The sequence below is a fragment of the Mizuhopecten yessoensis genome, unplaced genomic scaffold, assembly GCF_002113885.1.
Source record: "Mizuhopecten yessoensis strain PY_sf001 unplaced genomic scaffold, ASM211388v2 scaffold2995, whole genome shotgun sequence".
NCBI lineage: Eukaryota > Metazoa > Mollusca > Bivalvia > Pectinida > Pectinidae > Mizuhopecten > Mizuhopecten yessoensis.
Genome location: NW_018404823.1, coordinates 773,009 through 794,931, shown reverse-complemented (window position 1 = coordinate 794,931; position 21,923 = coordinate 773,009). Strand labels below are relative to the sequence as shown.

The 21,923-nt window shown below is 42.3% G+C and overlaps 1 protein-coding gene across 2 annotated transcripts; it reads right to left on the bottom strand.

Annotated features, from left to right (window-relative positions):
• Positions 1 to 20,313, bottom strand: LOC110446773. 2 transcript variants are annotated; one of them, XM_021492073.1, is made up of 6 exons: positions 20,176 to 20,313; positions 17,272 to 17,318; positions 3,942 to 4,306; positions 3,049 to 3,761; positions 2,611 to 2,716; positions 1 to 2,140 (listed from the first exon to the last, which is right to left on the bottom strand). In XM_021492073.1, exons 1-6 carry the CDS (start codon positions 20,257 to 20,259, stop codon positions 2,121 to 2,123), a joined length of 1,335 nt encoding a protein of 444 aa, XP_021347748.1. In that variant the 5' UTR covers positions 20,260 to 20,313; the 3' UTR covers positions 1 to 2,120. The 2 variants fall into 2 exon arrangements, with proteins under 2 accessions (XP_021347748.1, XP_021347749.1); XM_021492074.1 differs by lacking the exon at positions 20,176 to 20,313 and adding an exon at positions 19,157 to 19,238.
• Between the last annotated feature and the right edge of the window lie 1,610 nt (positions 20,314 to 21,923).

Here is a 21,923-nt window from a genome sequence, read left to right as displayed (position 1 = left end):
TCTATTGGACCCCGCCTATATGTCCCCAGGGAAGCCACTCCATCCGTTAGTTCAACATAGCGACGCCTTAAAGCCCTTATAGCCCCCTTTTGGGCCCCGCCTATATGTCCCCAGGGAAGCCACTCCCTCCGTTCCTCTATTGGACCCCGCCTATATGTCCCCAGGGAAGCCACTCCCTCCGTTAGTTCAACATAGCGACGCCTTAAAGCCCTTATAGCCCCCTTTGGGGCCTCGCATATATGTCTCCATGGAAGCCACTCCCTTCGTTCCTCTATTTGACCCCGCCTATATGTCTCCAGGAAAGCCTCTCCCTCCGTTAGTTCAACATAGCGACTCCTTAAAGCCCTTATAACCCCCTTTCGGGCCCCGCCTATATGTCCCCAGGGAAGCCACTCCCTCCGTTCCTCTATTGGACCCCGCCTATATGTCCCAAGGAAAGCCACTCCCTCCGTTAATTCAACATAGCGTCGCCTTAAAGCCGCTATTGGGCCCCGCCTTTATGTCCCCAGGAAAGCCACTCTCTCCGTTTATACAACACGACGACGCCTTAAAGCCCCTATTGGGCCCCGCCTATACGTCCCCATGGAAACCACTCCCTCCGTTTATACAACATCAAGAAGCTTAATAGCCTCTATTGGGCCCCGCATATATGTCCCCAGGGAAGCCACTCCCCACGTTCCTCTATTTGACCCCGCCTATATGTCCCCAGGGAAGCCACTCCCTCTGTTAATTCAACATAGCGACGCCTTAAAGCCGCTATTGGGCCCCGCCTATATGCCTCAGGAAAGCCACTCCCTCCGTTTATACAACATAACGACGCTATATATCCCCCATTGGGCTCCGCCAATATATATGTCCCTAGGGAGGCCTCTCCTCATTTTATACAACATCACGACGCCTTATAGCCCCCTATTGGGCCCCACCTGTATGTCCCCAGGGAAGCCACTCCCTCCGTTAATTCAACATAGTGACGCCTTAAAGCCCCTATTGGGCCACGCCTATATGTCCTTAGGGAAGCCACTCCCTCCGTGTATACAACATAACGACGCCTTAAAGCCTCTATTGGGCCCCACCTTTATGTCCCAAGGGAAGCCACTCCCTCCGTTAATTCAACATAGCGACGCCTTAAAGCCCATATTGGGTCCCTCCTTTATGTCCCCAGGGAAGCTACTCCCTCCGTTAATTCAACATAGCGACGCCTTAAAGCACCTATTGGGCCTCGCCTATATGTCCCCAGGGAAGCCACTCCCTCCATTTATACAACATAACGACGCCTAAAAACCCCTATTGGGCCCCGCCGACATGTCCCCAGGTAAGCCTCCCCTTCCGTTTATACAACATAACGACGCCTCATAGCCCCTATTTGGCCCCGCCTATATGTCCCCAGGGAAGCCACTTCCTCCGTTGATACAACATAACGACGCCTTAAAGCCCCTATTGGGCCCCGCCGATATGTCCCCAGGTAAGCCTCACCCTCCGTTCCTACAAGATAACGACGCCTAATAGCTCCTTTTGGACCCCGCCAACATGTCTTAAGGGAAGCAAATTTGGTATCTCAAATCGTTGCCTGCATTTCCCTTTTAAGGATCGCCCATTTGACATGAGCTCAGCTAAAACCTTCGTTTACATCATTGGATTTCCTTTACGCAAGAACGTTCTAGTCTAAATTCTGGTATATGTTTGTTCCCGTCCTACTGTCCCCGGGGAGGCTTAATCCTACTTCAATACTCCAATGTGTCCCCGATGCGCAACTATGCTCCAAATGAAATTGATACAATTTCCACCTAGTTGCTCCGGACAGCGATTTGTAAGGGAAAAGTGACTACGGACGGACAGACAACTGACGATGCCCCATTACATAACCTTGAGTGCCATTTTGGTTGGTCAGCTGTACACACATCCGTCAGATACCACCGTGACATCGTTAGTGCATGGCTTGGTGTTCTAGGAAGCATCTGCCATCTTTAGCAAGGTGGTGGAACATACTATAGTTACAATTTAATTAGTTGTGGTCACGTGCTTTTTAGACCTTTCCCACAATGTACTAACGGCAAGTATGCTTTGTGTGACGTGCTTGGCAGGAATCCTCTGTAGCCACTGGATACTCAAGTCGTGTTGCTTCAAGGGGGATGTTTCTCTTCTGTAACATACAAAGTGACGTGACCACATTGGACTCTAGTACGGTCTAACCCTTCCATACTGTACATGATTTTATATATAAATAACAGTTTATTTGGTTACTTTTGCATTCGTCATATGTACCGAACAAGACATTGTGCTAGTTGTTTCATTATTTAGATGGAAAACGTTATATATTTAGTTTACGACATATGTAATGTTCGTCAAGTTTTTTCTAATATTAAACACATTTTGTTGAGACTTCAGATCACATTCGACGAGTAATTAAGAAACTTCCATTGAAATCGAACATCATAATTAGTCCTGGTAAATGAAGACACATACAGAAATCTAACCGAGGATCATCGTTCACCTTCTGGCACAGACACTACCAGACAATGCCAGTTACATAGAACGTCGAACATGTCACGTTCGTTCAACTCAACATTAGTTCTGAGTATCTGCTACTGAAACATTAAGGATATAACATACCGTCGAGGGAGGCTACAGGAAGGCTGTCGTCTAGCGTAGACACTCTGTCATCCATTACCCCGTCTGCGTCATTTCCGGCTGCAGGAGGAACACCGTCAGAGTCAACCTTCAGAAAACAACATACAGTATGAATTGATACTCACTGTTATCTCTGCTTTTTTTCATTACTTATTTTTATTTATCTATTTGTTTTCAGGTTTTTTTTTTTAATTCAACAGTAAGAATGTACGTTATTACTGTGACATCGTACTACTTCTAACATGCCAGTAAAATAGAAGTATTCACAACGTACTGTATACATCTGAACAGATATGAAAAATAACACGATGTTTAGAAACAAGAGGAAAACAACCACCAAGAAGCGCTGATTAAAAGGTGTTAGGTAACGCATTATGTAATTAAGTTTCTCTCAGGAGAAGTAAAAGACATGTGGTTTACCATATCCAGATTGTAGAATCTAGCATTGTAGTAAAAGCTGTCCCCGTATATTTCCGTGATGTGTCCCACTAATCCACTGACGCCAGTAAAGGATCGCGCCAATGCAGCCCCCGTGTCGTAAGATTCCGATCCCCACGTGAGAAAAGCATGTCCAAGGCCAGTCGCATCTCTCCTGTGGCTATCAAACAACCAAATCGTGTCCTCATTTCTTCGTCGCCATATTGCCATCGTGAAATCATTGATGGTCAAAATCATGTTTAGATCTTCCGAATTCCCGGTTGTAAATGTCTGCAGGATAAACATGGGAAATTCAGGAGCAAAGCTGGACACATTCTTAGCTATTTCCGGGCTGTTGTAGGCATACATTCCGTCGATGCCGTACAGGAATACGACATGGACTTTTTGAATTAAGTCACTACTGCCATTTCCGGGAGTGCATGTTGGAGGTAGCACCTGGACGTCGTAGGACAATGGAAGCTCGTGGATTGCGATTCTGTTATCCTTGTTCGTGCTCAGCTTCATCACGTACCGAAAGTGGCTGTGCAGAAGGTGCCCCTGGCAAAGAATTGAGTCAATGTCCCGGTAATTCCAGGTGTCTGGCTGTCCCATAAGCTTCTTGTATGCAAGCGACTGATATGCCATTGATGTGCATTGTGCGTTACTAAACATTGGGCCGAGTGTGTCTTGAGAAAATGACCCTCGGATTGCAATTCCTACAAAATATAAATTCGTTTTATGCATGTATATGTCACTGTTTACTTGAAATGCCAAGATTAGAAAAATGAGATGCAGTGATGGTAAATTTATGAAACAAAAACATTGTATGATAGAAATGTATTACATTACTGGTATTTGAATCAAATTCAAATAAACATAGGAAAGATCTGACTTACCCACAGTGGCGTTTGTCTCTACTGACCAGATGAAATATGGCAGGGGAGTATCCTCTGGCTGGTCCGAGTAGTAATTTATTACTCGTGTTTTCGATTTGGACACAGAAACTATTTTAGCAATGTTGATTCCAGCCAAGTCGCGGATGGCAGCGACAGTGTCGGCAGATACACATCCGGGGCTTCCATGCAATGTTAAACGAGATGATCTGAATTCTCGGTCTGACACGGAGGACGTCGGGGAAGGCAGACTGGACAGAGCGTCGGAAGTAGTTGGGGCTTCTACGATGTTGAATACCGATTCTGGGGCAACTGGGGCCTTGTCGTTGCTGAATTTGGGAACTGGAGCCAGCGGGGCCTCAGAAATTCTGAATTTAAGATAAAAACAAATTGCTTAAATCTTTGTTTCGCCAAATAGGTAAAAATGTATGGATTCTTATTTAAAAAAGAAAAAGTATACGCATGTAATTCTAGAATATGCCAAAAGTTGTATTTTCACATCAATAAAGATTTTTGAGCAGCGTATAAAGAACTTGTTATTGTGATTGGAATATTTCTACCACAACACGCTGTGTTATTCCACTCTCAGATCATTGTATAAACACGCAGACTGTTAGATAAATATGAGTTATATACCACACGTGGTATATAACTCATATTTATCTAACAAGAGTTTTGATTGGTCGAGAAGATGAACTTTGACCGGGAAGACTTTTTCCATGTGCTTTTGCCACCTGCTGTTTTGTTTACGTCGTCGGCTGTCAACATCCGACAAATGTTGGTGACTTTGTGAGGTTATGCGGAAAGGGGTGGGTGGGTTATTAAGGCAATATTAAAAGATGATACTTAAAGATTTGACCGCTAGTTTCAGGCAAAATTGCTACAGACGCTCGATATCGTTTCGACGTCACACCGTCGCGTGTCCAGGTCGTGAAACCAAAACAAGATCTGTCACAGTGTCGGGAAATATTTCGTTCTCCCAACGTCCCGTTATCGCTATTTAGACGGTCTGACTATGGCTGAACTTTCACTATAAACGTCAACCATAGAACCGTCACGAAGAAACGTAGGCCTATGGTTTTGGATATTGACAGCGATAAGTTCGTCTACAACGGTTCATCACTTGGCGGGAGGCAGACTTCGTACGATATGCTTACGCGCATATAGTCCGTGGTTAATTTATATAAATTAATGCAATACTGCTANGAATTTGTAAAAAAAAAGAGTCATTTTTGAATATTAATGAGTGACTTTTTACATATGGGTCATATCACTACGCCAGCCTTGTCAACAAACACATGAGTGTATGTTCATGAGATTGTGGTAGAAACAGATCACACAACTCGTGGTTGTTGAGTATGGTATTTATTTCACTCTCGTTAGTTAATTTTCAAAAGTTACAGAAAGACACTCGCTAAAGCTCGTGTCTTTTGTAACTTTTGAAAATTAACTTACTCGAGTGAAATAAATACCATATTCAACAACCACTCGTTGTGTAACCTCTATTTAAGCAATATTATAGATGTGATATATTACGATTTATCGATGATGGGCAATTATAGTGTATTGATATGTGTATATCTGAAGCAAATATATCGATATGTATAGTAATCGCTTGATTAAAACATATTTGGGTGTGACTTTAATAGCCATCACTTGCAATAACTGCTGTGTTTACTCTCTTCTGGACAGGAAAGGACACAACATAAAACTTACCTGCTTTCTTAATATCTGCTTACGTTCCGTTTTTGGTTTAATTTTTACAGAAACGCATTGCTTATGTTTTTTCCTTCATTTATTTATTTATTTTCTGAAATGACTGCAAATATGCTCAGCGGATTACATTGTTTAACGAGTCCTTTGAACTCTTATTCTTTCCTTGTGATTCGGTAAAGAAACTATCAATGGCTTTTCTTTCTTACCATAATATGAGGCATGCAGAGAACAATCATCGGTGTTTTGGAGTAGAAATTGTTTTTTTTTTGTGCGAGAGGAACTTGAACATGATAATACAAAAACATGAGTGACAGCGGAAGTGGATGTGTGGGCTTAAGGAGTGAGAGAGTGTTAGAGGTTGAGTACGAGAGGTTACGTAGCTGGGATGGGAGAAAAGTGAAATTTCATGAGAGGATGAGATTGGAGGAGTGAGGAAGAACATAAGGATACGTGAAGTTACTGACATAATGGTATTGGTACGAAAATGAGCATAAGGATTGGTGGGTCGTGGAGGTAAGAAATAAGATATCAGAAAAAGACAGCGATGTGAGTAGATATGACACAGTGTCGTTTGGAAAGAGTGTGAGGGGTATCGTGAGGAAAGTTACATGGTTAGAGTCGGGGTAAATGGAAGTTAATAGTAAGAGAATCGGGGTGATGAGATGTTTTGTTAGAGTCTGGGTGAAGCAAGGTTAGTGGTTAGAGTTGGGGTAGTGGAGGTTAATGGTTAGAGTCAAGTTGATGGGAGGTTAGAAGTTGGAGTTGGGGTGATGGGATGTTAATGGTTAGGGTCTGGGTGGTGGGAGGTTAATGGTTAGAGTCAGGGTGATGGGATGTTAATTGTTAGGGTCTGGGTGGTGGGAGGTTAATGGTTAGAGTCAGGGTGATGGGATGTTAATGGTTAGGGTCTGGGTGGTGGGATGTTAATGGTTAGAGTCAGGGTGATGGGATGTTAATGGTTAGGGTCTGGGTGGTGGGGGGTTAATGGTTAGAGTCAGGGTGATGGGATGTTAATTGTTAGGGTCTGGGTGGTGGGAGGTTAATGGTTAGAGTCGGGGTGATGGGATGTTAATGGTTAGGGTCTGGGTGGGGGGAGGTTAATGGTTAGAGTCAGGGGGATGTGAGGTTAGAAGTTGGAGTTGGGGTGATAGGATGTTAATTGTTAGAGTCTTGGTGGTGGGGGGTTAATGGTTAGAGTCAGGGTGATGTGAGGTTAGAAGTTGGAGTTGGGGTGATGGGATGTTAATGGTTAGGGTCTGGGTGGTGGGAGGTTAATGGTTAGAGTCAGGGTGATGTGAGGTTAGAAGTTGGAGTTGGGGTGATGGGATGTTAATTGTTAGAGTCTTGGTGGTGGGAGGTTAATGGTTAGAGTCAGGGTGATGTGAGGTTAATGGTTACAGTCTGGGTGAATGGGGGTTAATGGTCAAAATATCGGTTGTGGGATGTTAATGGTTAGAGTCAGGGTGATGTGAGGTGAATGGTTAGAGTCAGGGTGATGTGATGTTAGAAGTTTGAGTTGGGGTGATGGGACGTTTCGTTAGAGTCAGGGAGATGTGACGTTAGAAATTGGAATAGGGGTGATGGGATGTTAATGGTTAGAGTCGGGGTGATGAGATGTTTGGTTAGAGTCTGGGTGAAGCGAGGTTAGTGGTTAGAGTTGGGGTAGTGGAGGTTAATGGTTAGAGTCAGGTTGACGGGAGGTTAGAAGTTGGAGTTGGGGTGATGGGATGATAATGGTTAGAGATGAGGTGATGAGATGTTTGGTTAGAGTCTGGGTGAAGCGAGGTTAATGGTTAGAGTCTGGGTGGATGGAGGTTAATTTGTTCGAGTCGGGGTGATGAGATGTTTGGTTAGAGTCTGGGTGAAGCGAGGTTAATGGTTAGAGTCAGGGTGATGACAGTTTAGAAGTTGGAGTTGGGATGATGGGATGTTAATGGTTAGAGTCTGGGTGAATGGAGGTTAATAGTTAGAATCGGGATGACGAGGGGTTAATGGTTCGAGTCGGGGTGGATGGAGATTATTGGTTAGAGTTGAGGTGATGAGAGGTTAATGGTTAGAGCCGGTGTGATTGGAGGTTAATGGTAAGGGTCTGGGTGGTGGGACTTTAATGGTTATAGTCAGGGTGATAAGAGGTTAATGGTTTGAGTCAGGGTGATATGAGGTTAATTGTTAAATTCGGCAGGAATGGAGGTTAATGGTTAGTGTCAGGACAATGTGCGGTTAAAAGTCAAAGTTAGGGTGGTGAGAGGGTAATGGTTAGAATCGGAGAGAATTGGGTTAATAGTTTGAGTCAGGATGATGTGAGGTTAATGGTTAGAGTCGGTGTGATGGGAGGTTAATGGTAAGAGTCTGGGTAAATGGAAGTTAATAGTTAGAGTCGGGGTGATGAGATGTTTGGTTAGTTAGAGTCTGGGTGAAGCGAAGTTAATGGTTAGAGTCAGGGTGATGACAGTTTAGAAGTTGGAGTTGGGGTGATGGGATGTTAATGGTTAGAGTCTGGGTGGAGGGAGGTTAATGGTTAGAATCAAGGGGATGTGAGGTTAGAAGTTGGAGTTGGGGTGATAGGATGTTAATGGTTAGAGTTGGGGTGATGGGATTTTTGGTTAGAGTCTGGGTGAAGCGAGGTTAATGGTTAGAGTCTGGGTGAAGGGAGGTTAATGATCAGAATATCGGTGATGTGAGGTTAATGGTTAGAATCAGGGTGATGTGAGGATAGAAGTTGGCGTTGGGGTGATGGGATGTTTGGTTAGAGTCTGGGTGAAGCGAGGTTAATGGTTGGAGTCTAGGTGAAACGAGGTTAAAGGTTAGAGTCTGGGACATGAGAGGTTAATGGTAAGAGTCCGGGTAGATGGAGGTTAATAGTTAGAGTTGGGGTGATGACAGGTTAATGGTTAGAGTCGGGGTGATGAGAGGTTAATGGTTAAAGTCGGGGTAATGGAGGTTAATAGTTAGAGTTGGGGTAATGACAGGTTAATGGTTAGAGTCGGGGTGATGAGAGGTTAATGGTTAGAGTCGGGGTGAATGGAGGTTTATAGTTAAAGTCGGGGTGATGAGAGGTTAATGGTTAGAGTCGGGATGATGAGAGGTGAATGGTTAGAGTCGGAGTAGATCGAGGTTAAAAGTTAGAGTCGGTGTGATGAGAGGTTAATGGTTAGAGTCAGGGCGATGTGAGGTTAGAAGTTGGAGTTGGGGTGATGGGATGTTAATGGTTAGAGTTGAGGTGATAAGATGTTTGGTTAGAGTCTGGGTGAAGCGAGGTTAATGGTTAGAGTCGGGGTGGTGAGAGGTTAATGGTTAGAGTCGAGGTGATGAGAGGTTAATGGTTAGAGTCGGGGTGGATGGAGGTTAATAGTTAGAATCGGGGTGGTTGGAGGTTAATAGTTAGAGTCGGGGTGATGAAAGGTTAATGGCTAGAGTCGGGATAGTGGGGGTTAATGGTTAGAGTCGGGGGGATGAGAGGGTAATGGTTAGATTCTGGATGATGAGAGGTTAATGGTTAGAGTCGGGGTAAATGGAGGTTAATGGTTAGAGTCGGGGTGATGAGAGGTTAATAGTTAGATTTTGGATGATGAGAGGTTAATGGTTAGAGTCGGGGTAAATGGAGGTTAATGGTTAGAGTCGGGGTGATGAGAGGTTAATAGTTAGATTTTGGATGATGAGAGGTTAATGGTTAGAGTCGGAGTAGATGGAGGTTAAAAGTTAGAGTCGGGGTGATGAGAGGTTAATGGTTAGATTCTGGATGATGAGAGGTTAATGATAAGAGTGGGGTTAATGTGCGGTTAAAAGTTAGAGTTGAGGTGATGAGAGGTTAATGGTTAGAGTCGGTGTGATGAGAGGTTAATGGTTAGAGTTAGGGCGATGTCAGGTTAGAGGTTTGAGTTGGGGTGATGGGATGTTAATGGTTAAAGTTGAGGTGATAAGATGTTTGGTTAGAGTCTGGGTGAAGCGAGGTTAATGGTTAGAGTCGGGGGGAATGGAGGTTAATAGTTATAGTCGGGATGATGAGAGGTTAATGGTTCGAGTCGGGGTGGATGGAGGTTAATAGTTAGAGTCGGGGTGATGAGAGGTTAATGGTTATAGTCGGGGTGAATGGAGGTTATTGGTTAGAGTCAGGGTGATGTGATGTTAGAAGTTTGAGTTGGGTGATGGGACGTTTGGTTAGAGTCAGGTTGACGGGAGGTTAGAAGTTGGAATTGGGGTGATGGGATGTTAATGGTTAGAGTTGAGGTGATAAGCTGTTTGGTTAGAGTCTGGGTGAAGCGAGGTTAATGGTTAGAGTCGGGGTGATGAGAGGTTAATGGTAAGAGTCGGGGTGATGAGAGGTTAATGGTTAGAGTCGGGGTGGATGGAGGGTAATAGTTAGAGTCGGGGGGGAGGGGGGGTAATAGTTAGAGTCGGGGTGATGGGGGGTTAATGGTTAGACTCGGGGGGAATGGAGGTTAATGGTTAGAGTCGGGGGGAATGGAGGTTAATAGTTAGAGTCGGGGGGAGGGGAGGTTAATGGTTAGAGTCGGGGGGGATGGAGGGTAATGGTTAGAGTCGGGGTGATGAGAGGTTAATGGTTAGAGTCGGGGTGATGGGAGGTTAATGGTTAGAGTCGGGGTGATGAGAGGTTAATGGCTAGAGTCGGGATAGTGGAGGTTAATGGTTAGAGTCGGGGTGATGAGAGGTTAATGGTTAGATTCTGGATGATGAGAGGTTAATGGTTGGAGTCGGAGTAGATGGAGGTTGAAAGTTAGAGTCGGGGTGATGAGAGGTTAATGGTTAGATTCTGGATGGTGAGAGGTTAATGATAAGAGTGGGGGTAATGTGCGGTTGAAAGTTAGAGTTGAGGTGATGAGAGGTTAATGGTTAGAGTCGGTGTGATTAGAGGTTAATGGTTAGAGTCAGGGCGATGTGAGGTTAGAAGTTGGAGTTGGGGTGATGGGATGTTAATGGTTAGAGTTGAGGTGATAAGATGTTTGGTTAGAGTCTGGGTGAAGCGAGGTTAATGGTTAGAGTCGGGGTGAATGGAGGTTAATGGTTATAGTCGGGATGATGAGAGGTTAATGGTTAGAGTCCGGGTGAATGGAGGTTAATAGTTAGAATCGGGATGACGAGAGGTTAATGGTTCGAATCGGGGTGGATGGAGGTTATTGGTTAGAGTTGAGGTGATGGGAGGTTAATGGTAAGAGTCTGGGTGGTGGGAGGTTAATGGTTATAGTCAGGGTGATGACAGGTTAATGGTTAGAGTCGGGGTGATGGGAGGATAAAAGTTAGAGTCTGAGGTGATATGAGGTTAATTGTTAAATTCGGCAGGAATGGAGGTTAATGGTTAGTGTCAGGACGATGTGCGGTTAAAAGTCAAAGTTAGGGTGGTGAGAGGGTAATGGTTAGAATCGGAGAGAATTGGTTAAATAGTTTGAGTCAGGATGATGTGAGGTTAGTGGTTAGAGCCGGTGTGATGGGAGGTTAATGGTAAGAGTCTGGGTGGTGGGAGGTTAATGGTTATAGTCAGGGTGATGACAGGTTAATGGTTAGAGTCAGGGTGATGTGAGGTTAATGGTTAGAGTCGGTGTGATAGGAGGTTAATGGTAAGAGTCTGGGTAAATGGAAGTTAATAGTTAGAGTCGGGGTGATGAGATGTTTGGTTAGAGTCTGGGTGAAGCGAGGTTAATGGTTAGAGTCAGGGTGATGACAGTTTAGAAGTTGGAGTTGGGGTGATGGGATGTTTGGTTAGAGTCTGGGTGGAGTGAGGTTAATGGTTAGAATCAGGGGAATGTGAGGTTAGAAGTTGGAGTTGGGGTGATAGGATGTCAATGGTTAGAGTTGGGGTGATGGGATGTTTGGTTAGAGTCTGGGTGAAGCGAAGTTAATGGTTAGAGTCTGGGTGGAGGGAGGTTAATGGTTGGAGTCTAGGTGAAGCGAGGTTAATGGTTAGAGTCCGGGTAGATGGAGGTTAATTGTTAGAGTTGGGGTGATGACAGGTTAATGGTAAGAGTCGGGGTGATGAGAGGTTAATGGTTAAAGTCGGGGTGAATGGAGGTTAATAGTTAGAGTCGGGGTGATGAGAGGTTAATGGTTAGAGTCGGGGTGAATGGAGGTTAATAGTTAGAGTCGGGGTGATGAGAGGTTAATGGTTAGAGTCGGGATGATGAGAGGTGAATGGTTAGAGTCGGAGTAGATCGAGGTTAAAAGTTAGAGTCGGTGTGATGAGAGGTTAATGGTTAGAGTCGGAGTAGATGGAGGTTAAAAGTTAGAGTCGGTGTGATGAGAGGTTAATGGTTAGAGTCAGGGCGATGTGAGGTTAGAAGTTGGAGTTGGGGTGATGGGATGTTAATGGTTAGAGTTGAGGTGATAAGATGTTTGGTTAGAGTCTGGGTGAAGCGAGGTTAATGGTTAGAGTCGGGGTGAATGGAGGTTAATGGTTATAGTCGGGATGATGAGAGGTTAATGGTTAGAGTCCGGGTGAATGGAGGTTAATAGTTAGAATCGGGATGACGAGAGGTTAATGGTTCGAATCGGGGTGGATGGAGGTTATTGGTTAGAGTTGAGGTGATGGGAGGTTAATGGTAAGAGTCTGGGTGGTGGGAGGTTAATGGTTATAGTCAGGGTGATGACAGGTTAATGGTTAGAGTCGGGGTGATGGGAGGATAAAAGTTAGAGTCTGAGGTGATATGAGGTTAATTGTTAAATTCGGCAGGAATGGAGGTTAATGGTTAGTGTCAGGACGATGTGCGGTTAAAAGTCAAAGTTAGGGTGGTGAGAGGGTAATGGTTAGAATCGGAGAGAATTGGTTAAATAGTTTGAGTCAGGATGATGTGAGGTTAGTGGTTAGAGCCGGTGTGATGGGAGGTTAATGGTAAGAGTCTGGGTGGTGGGAGGTTAATGGTTATAGTCAGGGTGATGACAGGTTAATGGTTAGAGTCAGGGTGATGTGAGGTTAATGGTTAGAGTCGGTGTGATAGGAGGTTAATGGTAAGAGTCTGGGTAAATGGAAGTTAATAGTTAGAGTCGGGGTGATGAGATGTTTGGTTAGAGTCTGCGTGAAGCGAGGTTAATGGTTAGAGTCAGGGTGATGACAGTTTAGAAGTTGGAGTTGGGGTGATGGGATGTTTGGTTAGAGTCTGGGTGGAGTGAGGTTAATGGTTAGAATCAGGGGAATGTGAGGTTAGAAGTTGGAGTTGGGGTGATAGGATGTCAATGGTTAGAGTTGGGGTGATGGGATGTTTGGTTAGAGTCTGGGTGAAGCGAAGTTAATGGTTAGAGTCTGGGTGGAGGGAGGTTAATGGTTGGAGTCTAGGTGAAGCGAGGTTAATGGTTAGAGTCCGGGTAGATGGAGGTTAATTGTTAGAGTTGGGGTGATGACAGGTTAATGGTAAGAGTCGGGGTGATGAGAGGTTAATGGTTAAAGTCGGGGTGAATGGAGGTTAATAGTTAGAGTCGGGGTGATGAGAGGTTAATGGTTAGAGTCGGGGTGAATGGAGGTTAATAGTTAGAGTCGGGGTGATGAGAGGTTAATGGTTAGAGTCGGGGTGAATGGAGGTTAATAGTTAGAGTCGGGGTGATGAGAGGTTAATGGCTAGAGTCGGGATAGTGGAGGTTAATGGTTAGAGTCGGGGTGATGAGAGGTTAATGGTTAGATTCTGGGTGAAGCGAGGTTAATGGTTAGAGTCGGAGTAGATGGAGGTTAATGGTTAGAGTCGGGGTGATGAGAGGTTAATGGTTAGATTCTGGGTGAAGCGAGGTTAATGGTTAGAGTCGGAGTAGATGGAGGTTAAAAGTTAGAGTCGGGGTGATGAGAGGTTAATGGTTAGATTCTGGGTGAAGCGAGGTTAATGGTTAGAGTCGGAGTAGATGGAGGTTAAAAGTTAGAGTCGGGGTGATGAGAGGTTAATGGTTAGATTCTGGATGATGAGAGGTTAATGATAAGAGTCGGGGTAATGTGCGGTTAAAAGTTAGAGTTGAGGTGATGAGAGGTTAATGGTTAGAGTCGGTGTGATGAAAGGTTAATGGTTAGAGTCAGGGCGATGTGAGGTTAGAAGTTGGAATTGGGGTGATGGGATGTTAATGGTTAGAGTTGAGGTGATAAGATGTTTATTTAGAGTCTGGGTGAAGTGAGGTTAATGGTTAGAGTCGGGGGTGAATGGAGGTTAATGGTTATAGTCGGGATGATGAGAGGTTAATGGTAAGAGTCCAGGTGAATGGAGGTTAATAGTTAGAGGGCGATGTGAGGTTAGAAGTTGGAATTGGGGTGATGGGATGTTAATGGTTAGAGTTGAGGTGATAAGATGTTTATTTAGAGTCTGGGTGAAGTGAGGTTAATGGTTAGAGTCGGTGTGATGGGAGGTTAATGGTAAGAGTCTGGGTGGTGGGAGGTTAATGGTTATAGTCAGGGTGATGACAGGTTAATGGTTAGAGTTGTGGTGATGGGAGGATAAAAGTTAGAGTCTGAGGTGATATGAGGTTAATTGTTAAATTCGGCAGGAATGGAGGTTAATGGTTAGTGTCAGGACGATGTGCGGTTAAAAGTCAAAGTTAGGGTGGTGAGAGGGTAATGGTTAGAATCGGAGAGAATCGGGTTAATAGTTTGAGTCAGGATGATGTGAGGTTAATGGTTAGAGTCGGTGTGATGGGAGGTTAATGGTAAGAGTCTGGGTAAATGGAAGTTAATGGTTAGAGTCGGGGTGATGAGATGTTTGGTTAGAGTCTGGGTGAAGCGAGGTTAATGGTTAGAGTCAGGGTGATGACAGTTTAGAAGTTGGAGTTGGGGTGATGGGATGTTTGGTTAGAGTCTGGGTGAAGCGAGGTTAATGGTTGGAGTCTGGGTGGAGGGAGGTTAATGATAAGAATATCGGTGATGCGAGGTTAATGGTTAGAATCAGGGTGATGTGAGGTTAGAAGTTGGAGTTGGGGTGATGGGATGTTTGGTTAGAGTCTGGGTGAAGCGAGGTTAATGGTTGGAGTCTGGGTGAAGCGAGGTTAAAGGTTAGAGTCTGGGTGATGGGAGGTTAATGGTAAGAGTCTGGGTGAAGCGAGATTAATGGTTAGAGTCAGGGTGATGTGAGGTTAGAAGTTTGAGTTGGGGTGATGGGACGTTTGGTTAGAGTCAGGGAGATGTGAGGTTAGAAATTGGAATTGGGGTGATGGGATGTTAATGGTTAGAGATGAGGTGATGAGATGTTTGGTTAGAGTCTGGGTGGAGGGAGGTTAATGGTTAGAGTCAGAGTGATGTGAGGTTAGAAATTGGAGTTGGGATGATGGGATGTTAATGGTTAGAGATGAGGTGATGAGATCTTTGGTAAGGGCCTGGGTGAAGCTAGATTAATGGTTAGAGTCTGGGTGGAGGGAGGTTAATGATCAGAATATCGGTGATGTGAGGTTAATGGTTAGAATCAGGGTGATGTGAGGTTAGAAGTTGGAGTTGGGGTGATGGGATGTTTGGTTAGAGTCTGGGTGAAGCGAGGTTAATGGTTGGAGTCTGGGTGAAGCGAGGTTAATGGTTAGAGTCTGGGTGATGTGAGGTTAATGGTTAGAGTCCGGGTAGATGGAGGTTAATAATTAGAGTTGGGGTGATGAGAGGTTAATGGTTAGAGTCGGGGTGATGAGACGTTAATTGTTAAAGTCGGGGTAATGGAGGTTAATGGTTAGTCGGGGTAATGGAGGTTAAAAGTTAGAGTCGGGGTGATGACAGGTTAATGGTTAAAGTCGGGGTAATGGAGGTTAATAGTTAGAGTCGGGGTAATGGAGGTTAATAGTTAGACTCGGGGTGATGAGATGTTTGGTTAGAGTCTGGGTGATGAGAGGTTAATGGTTAGAGTCGGGGTGAATGGAGGTTTATAGTTAGACTCGTGGTGATGAGAGGTTTATGGTTAGAGTCGGGGTAGTGGAGGTTAATAGTTAGACTCGGGGTGATGAGAGGGCAATGGTTAGAGTCGGGGTGAATGGAGGTTTATAGTTAGAGTCGGGGGGGATGAGAGGTTAATGGTTAGAGTCGGGATAATGATGAGAGGTTAATGGTTAAAATCGGGGTAATGGAGGTTAATAATTAGAGTCGGGGTGATGACAGGTTAATGGTTAGAGTCGGCGTGAATGGAGGTTAATAGTTAGACTCGGGGTGATTAGAGGTCAATGGTTAGAGTCGGGATGATGATAGGTTTATGGTTAGAGTCGGGGATAGTGGAGGTTAATATTTAGACTCGGGATGATAAGAGATTACTGGTTAGAGTCGGGTTGGATGGAGGTTAATGGTTAGAGTCGGAGTAGATGGAGGTTAAAAGTTGGAGTCTGGGTGATGAGAGGTTAAAGGTTAGAGTCTGGGTGATGAGAGGTTAATGGTAAGAGTCAGGGTGATGGGAGGTTAATTGTTAGTGTCGGGTTGCTGGGAGGTTAATTGTAAGAGTCGGGGTAGAAATGGGATGACAATGAAGTGAATGTGTGGGTAGGGAAGAGGGTGTACAGGGAACCGTCGGAGTTAATGAAATGGGGGACTGTGTGCGAATTGATTCTGAGAGGTGTTAATTTGCGCTCAAGTGTTGCATGTAGAATGGTCGAACAGATTGAGTGACGTCAAAGTGGGGCGATATTTGGAGCAGAAGCCAGAGAAGGACGAAACTCTGGGCAGGGATAATGGTCGTAGGGGTAGGAAGGATGGGAAAAGATGAAAACTTGAGTAGGGGTAGGAAGGATGGGAAAAGATGAAAACTTGAGTAGGGGTAGGAAGATGATAGGTTGCAGTTAGAGTGTGGAGGTGAAAAAAATTAATGGGGAGGAGGAGGTGAAAATATGACAAGCAGAGCAAGAGGTAGGAGTAAGAATGTAAGGTGAGAATAGCAAAGGAGAGGGAAGTAAAACTACGATGGTACACAGTGAGTAAAAGATGTATTAGAAATACGAATAAACTCATTCACCCCTGAAGACACATTTGCTCTCTTCCAATTCAAAGGTTGGAATAGTTCATCGTGAAATTTTAGGGGTGAATGAGTAAAAGAGTACGGAAAGCAAATATTTAGGGTAATATTGACAGAAAGAGAAAAGACAAGAATGGAGAGGGGAGAGTTTGATAGTATGAGTGGTAAGTTGGAGTTTGGTGGAGATGGAGTGATACAAGGAGGGAGGGAGAGAGAGATATAGAAATGTGTATATATTACAAACAGTTTTCACACGCATTTGCTATGATTTGGGTAAAGGTTATGGTAAATTACTTTGGAGTGTACTTGTACATCCAATACATGTCATTTAACACCATCACCTCTCAATCATCAGTAACAGGTTCATGTATCTGTTTAAGATGTATTGACATTACTTATCGTTACCGTAATATAGATAATAACATTTATCATGATATCTATTTCCGCCATTAACCCGAAATGATCATCAAACAAAAACTACAACATCGTAAACAACTATTTATACGTAATCATGTACGTGTATATGCATAAGTATGCGATAATTTCATGTATCGAAATCTCACAGTAATCTGCAATATTGCGCACTGTAATGTAATCTACGGTATTGTACGTTGGAGGAGTAAAGTTTATTCACAACAAGAGTTAACAGATGTATTCAAACTACCTACTTACACGGAACGTGTCAAGATTTGTCTTTGAGTTTAATTACACGCCGTACAATCTCTTACCTTGTTAGCGTCCTCCACTCGTCCAATGATGCTGGTGCAACACGATTCTGAAATGATAAGACATACACTCGCGTTAGTTAGGAACAGAGGGTATCGGAGTAAACTGTGCACGCCTTAAGTGCAGATTGTGGTCTTATCCAACAATTGTATAACATAGATTTACAAAAGAGTCATTTTATCTTGAATTGTTTTAATAACAAACTTCTTATAAACAGGGGGCTGTTCTGCTGTAAACCCCTAAAATACCTATACTGTCTATTTGGACATTTTCACCGCAGTTAAATATTCGCCTATTTTGCGTTACCTAAGAAGGCGAATTTATCATTACAGAGAATTTAAGTTACTGATATAAAATGAATAGTTATTAAATGCTAAGAGCAACATTAACACTGGGCGAATATTTATTTTACCATGGAAGGGCGACAGTTTGACTGGGCGAAATGTCCCGGTAATAGAGTATGGTATGTTACATTGAATCTAAGCATACAATTAGGTCCAATATTTCTGTGTAGACCTATCTAAGTGACAAAACTTACTTTGCCGGGAAAATAAGGTTTAAGTGGAACTGGGTTTGTTTTAAGGGATCATTTTGGGATGTCAGGAAATCCCATTACATTGAGCGTTTTCTTTACAAACATTGTTTTCTCTATCAATAACTGTCCTTATAACTATCTCTATCATTTACTGTCCTAATAACTATCACTACCAATTACTGTCCTAGTTACTATCTCTACCAATTACTGCCCTAGTTACTATCTCTACCAATTACAGTTCTAATAACTATCTCTATCATTTACTGTCCTAATAACTATCTGTTTCAATTACTGTTCTAATTACGACCTGCATCAATTACTGTCTTAATAACTATCACTATCAATTACTGTCCTAATAACTACCTTTATCAATTACTGTCCTAATAACTAACTCTTTCAATTACTGTCCTAATAACTACCTTTATCAATTACTGTCCTAATAACTACCTTTATCAATTACTGTCCTAATAACTACCTCTTTCAATTACTGTCCTAATAACTATCATTAACAATTACTGTCCTAATAGCTATCTTTATCAATTAATGTCATAATAACTATCACTACCAGTTACTGTCCTAATAACTATCTCTAACAATTACTGTCCTAAGTATAATCGCTATCAATAAATGTCCTTATATCTATCCGTACAATTACTGTCCTAATAACTATCTCTACCAATTACTGTCCTAGTTACTATCTCTACCAATTACTGTCCTAGTTACTATCTCTACCAATTACTGTCCTAGTTACTATCTCTACCAATTACTGTCCTAGTTACTATCTCTACCAATTACTGTCCTAGTTACTATCTCTACCAATTACTGTCCTAGTTACTATCTCTACCAATTACTGTCCTAGTTACTATCTCTACCAATTACTGTCCTAGTTACTATCTCTACCAATTACTGTCCTAGTTACTATCTCTACCAATTACTGTCCTAGTTACTATCTCTACCAATTACTGTCCTAGTTACTATCTCTACCAATTACTGTCCTAATTACTATCTCTACCAATTACTGTTCTAATAACTATCTCTACCAAATACTGTTCTTATTACTATCTGTTTCAATAACTGTCCTTAGAATAATTGCTATCAATTACTGTCCATATACCTATCTACCAACTAGTATCCTTATAACTCTCGGTATTAAATTAATTACTGTCCTAATAACTATCTGCCAATAACTGTCCTAAAAATAATATAATTATTTAAGTATGAAGAGACATGTACATCAACACGGAACTCCGGATCAGCATAGTTGCTAAATTTAAATACGGTATCAGAAAATGAAAAATAAACCAAAGAACCCTTCGACTTTCATGACAAACCTTGTGTCTTGTTTGACTTACCCTGGTGCAACAGCAAAATATATTCTTCAAAGATCGAAATTTTCTTTTTAACGATTTCCCCATTGTAGTAATAACTTGTTCGAGAGCATAAAGAGTCGCAGCTGTAATCCGTCAGCTAAGTAACTAAGACGCGTCATTGTCATTGTGACGTCATAGTAACCAGCGGAAGTCACGTGTGACTTCTGTATTGTTATCAGAGGGACGCCCTGAGCCAAAATCGTATTTATGCAATTTATCATTGAATTAAATTAAACTCACAAGTCATTGAATTAAATTAAATTCACAACTCATTGAATTAAATTAAACTCACAACTCATTGAATTTAAAGAACGATGTAAACTTATATTGATATCATCATTTAAAGCATCCATCATTCAACAAAACATGTTATGCGTTTGAGAATCAAAGCATAGACTAATTTTTCCAACCCATTCCCCCCTCCGTATAAAACGTTATTAGATACAAATGTATATATTCTAAGTGTGCTTATCAAAGGGATATCCTACTTTGGAGTGTACATGATGCATTTAATGTCTTTAATATTTTAATGGGCGCAGTTGTAAACACAGGAAAAAACGTGACTGATAAAGGGAATTGTCCTTGACTATGTAATTTAGTTGGCATAGCGTCTTACTATAGTTCGGTGGTTCCGGGCTCGAGTCCAGATTCGGTTCTGTATATTTTCTTTTCCCGTGTAGTTGCGTCAGTTAAAAACATGGGGTTTTAGTGAATCACTTACAATGATCACTTGGGCTTTATGAGATAGGATACACTTGATGAACCATTCGACGAACCAAAACATAGCTTGTACATTAAATGCATGATTGATGTCTCCAATATAAGTTAACAGTCGGCAAACATAAACTTGACTTTTAAACGATCGAAATTGGACAAACGCTATTGTCAAGAAAACGAACGGAAATTGAAAGGAGAAGAAAAAGAAACGCGATGGATGGAGAGAAAATACAGGTGGATTAATTACGTATATAGACAACTCGGATCAACTTTTGTTTACTTACCTTCGTGTTACAGCTGCAGCAGCATAGAATTTTCTTCAATCTTGAAGTCTGTTTCACAACACGTGACTTGAAAGATTTTACCATAATTGAACTTAAACTTGAAAAAAGGCTTCACTCGCAAAATTGTGTGTGCATACACGTAACTAAGGTACGTCAGTGCAACTGTGACGTCATAGAACCTTAAGGTCATAAGGCTTTCTTATTATGACGTCATAGCTACCGATGTTTGAGACGTGACTTGCCGGATTCTTTTTTTTTCGAGGCAGCTAATGAAGTAAATTCACTTTGCGTTGGGCTTTTTTACTTTAGGAACGTGTCTCCTTTAATAGATACAGATTTAAATTTAAATAAGGTGCCATTCATAACATTTCAATTTATTCGGAAAAGCGCGAAAAAAATCGTTGTGTCATAATGTTTTCTGTCATGACGCAAGTAAAAATACCGTCTTAGATTAGTGTGTCGACTGACTTTAATCATGTCTTAGAAAATTCCAGTATCGGAAAAAAATGAGGTTTTATTTGTATTATTATTTTTTAATGAATGAGCTCAGTTTAATATCTATTTGTTATTACATTGTATATACAATTATGTTGGCCAAATCGCCATTTCCCTTTTAATATATCGAATGTTTAAAGAGTGTTCGTCCTTTCTAAAGCTATAGTGTGATGTTTGTGTGGACTCACTTTTCGGAAAACTCCGCCGAGAAGAAGAAGCAGATAATAAAAATATGGAAACCTAGAACCACGTACGTGTGTTGCAATGGGAAGCTGACGATACATTTTGTTCTTTTCTGTGGCACAAGAAGAAGAAAGCCCCTAGTTATGTGAACAGGGTTTCACTTTAGTCGCCTCTTACGATGAAGCAAATCAGTATAATCTACAGGAGAGCATACATTACACAATGCTCCTAGGGAACGGTTACATGTAATGCTGGTTAAAGAGGAAGTTCAAACTATTATATCACCAGTCTACTCATTTAAGTGAGACGTGCTTTCTTTTACTTTATTAAACTAACAATGACATAGTGTCTTTGTTTCTAGTACCAACAATTGCAATTCATTAATCAAGACACACCACTTCAAGAAAAAAGGTCAGCGATAATGAATTCAAGGCGTAATGGAAGCAACTTTTCGAGATCATTTTAAACACGTTTAAAAAGAAGAAGATAAAACGTTTTATGAGAGCTGATTTCATTGTCGCGGCAAAAAAAGATAAACGGGAGAACCGATTTGCTCAAATCAAATCAACCATCACAAAACATGGGAGTTTTAATTGAGTTTTATTGAGTTTTATTGAGTTTAGTGTTATGGGCATTAACGATGCCCCCCGATCACGTAGGCCTAAGTGTTTTTTAACAAGTACCCCTTTCAATTCTCGCTAACAAGCTACGGGAAGTACGCGGATTCTTTTTTCGCCATAACTCTCTTATAAAAGGGACGTGAACACGGTCTACGGTTATGCAATTATCCCCGAGTATTCCAATGGATGGATCTTATCGCTTCATGTACAGTCGATTATAGTAATACTCGTACTCAATGTCTGGCGCCCAGAAAACATCTGGAAGAGTTTGGTTTGGTTTAGTATTGTTTAACGTCCTATCAACAGCTATGGGCATTTAAGGACGGCCTCCCCTGTGTGCAAGATGCATACGTGTAGTGTATGCGTGTGTGTTTTGGGAGTCTGCGATATCATATGTTCGTGTTTGTCTCCTTGTGATAGTGCAGAACTGATTCTGACTTTATAGTGCTA